At 54.9% G+C, this 1,681-nt stretch overlaps 1 protein-coding gene across 1 annotated transcript in view; it reads left to right on the top strand.

The window, feature by feature from the left end:
* Window positions 1-288: 288 nt before the first annotated feature.
* LOC125611474 (sperm motility kinase-like) overlaps window positions 289-1,681 on the top strand; it is a 3,792-nt gene continuing 2,399 nt past the window's right edge. The window contains exon 1 of the mRNA XM_048786311.1: window positions 289-1,634. Within this exon, the coding sequence (XP_048642268.1) occupies window positions 308-1,634 (1,327 nt within the window). The 5' untranslated portion in view covers window positions 289-307. The remainder of the gene's footprint in view (window positions 1,635-1,681) is intronic.

Below are 1,681 nucleotides of genomic sequence, written 5' to 3'. Positions count from 1 at the left end.
GGTGGGCTTGGTTCAGCATGGCCATTGTGAGGGAATTTCAAAGAGCAGGTATATAAGAGAGTGGCCACCACTGGGTTTTTGTCCATATGTACAGGAAGCTCTTGGTGGTGACCTGTCGGACTCCCAGATAGTTAGTGCGTTTTGTGGTGGTTGGTGGCTGGTGGCTGGTGGTTGGTGGTTGTGGTCTTCTGGGTTTTTTGATTTGATTTTTTTTTTTCCTTTTGTTTCTTTGCTTTCCTTTTGGGGGCTTTTTTATTTTAGTTGTTTGTTTTGGTTTATTATTTTTTTTTTAAGCTAGCATCCTAAGATGGTGTTCCGTTTTAGGATCAGCAGTGAGAGTAGTGAGAGCAGTGAGAGCAGTGTAGAGAGACCAGGGCCGGGCTCCTATGAGCCTGCCATCACCGACCATTATGAACTTCTGCGGGACATTGGGGAAGGGGGCTTCCCGAAGGTGAAACTTGCCCGCCATCGCCTCACGGGGACAGAGGTTGTGGTGAAGGTTGTGCCAAAAGTAGGCTGGAACCTCCCCTTCCTGTCTGAACCCCGTATGATGGCGGGCTTGGATCACCCAAACGTGATCCGACTCTTCCAGGTCATTGAGACCCTCAAATATATGTACATTATCATGGAACATGCAGGTGGGGGACATCTAAGGAGCCTCATCTCGGAACCTGGTGGCATGCCTGAGGAGGAGGCCCGCAGACTCTTCAGGCAGATGGTGCGTGCTGTGCAGTACTGCCATGAGAAGGGCATCGCACACCTGGACCTCAAGCCCGAGAACTTCGTGCTGGATGCCAGTGGTACCGTGAAACTCATTGACTTTGGCCTGAGCACCAGATTCACAGCCGGGCAGAAGCTGAGCAGGTTCTGGGGCACTCTCCAATACTTTGCTCCAGAAGTTGTCCCTAGGGAGGAATACGAGGGCCCCCTGGCGGACATCTGGAGCCTGGGGGTGGTTCTCTATGTCACGCTGACAGGGAGCCGCCCATTTATAGCAAACAGTGTTGGGGAGGTGAGGAGGCTGATCATGGAGGGAGCCTATGGCATTCCTGCACATGTTTCCAAGGGAGCTCAGAGCCTCATCCTTGAGATTCTGAAGATGGACCCCAGGCAGAGGCCCAGCCTAAAACAGATAATGAGCCACCCATGGCTGAGCCAGGGCAAGGAAGATTCACCCCGTCCTTCTGGCGAGGCCCTCCCCACCCACCCGGATCCTGCCATTATAACAACTATGTTCGACATGGGTTACGACCCCTATAACATCTGGGTGTCCCTGTCAAATAAGAAATACGATGATGCCATGGCTACCTACCTCCTGCTCAAGTGCCAGAGAACCCAGGGGGTGGGTTGCACATGCCAGGAGAAGCCCGTGCAGCGTCGGGTGGTAGGGCCTCGCCCAGGCCCTGCAGATCCTCCTAGGGTCGACCCCAGGAAGTGCTCCAGTGAGCCTGCCCTTGGCTTGCCCTGTGAGCAGCAGCAGCAGCCAGAGGAGGCCAAGCTGTCTCTGCAGAAGGGTGGTGGCAGTGCCAGCGTGCCTGGCATTCGTCTCCGCTTTGTCCACGTGGACACACCCTCTCCCAGCCTAACCTCCCAGCACCACCCTGTGCCCAGCACAACCGACTCCTCCAGCCTCAGTAGCGAGATCACAGAGGACCACAGCTCCTCCTCCCAAGCTACCTCC

This window comes from Marmota marmota, unplaced genomic scaffold (assembly GCF_001458135.2).
Source record: "Marmota marmota marmota unplaced genomic scaffold, marMar, whole genome shotgun sequence".
In the NCBI taxonomy this organism is placed as follows: domain Eukaryota; kingdom Metazoa; phylum Chordata; class Mammalia; order Rodentia; family Sciuridae; genus Marmota; species Marmota marmota.
This window is presented reverse-complemented; position numbering and strand designations above follow the sequence as displayed.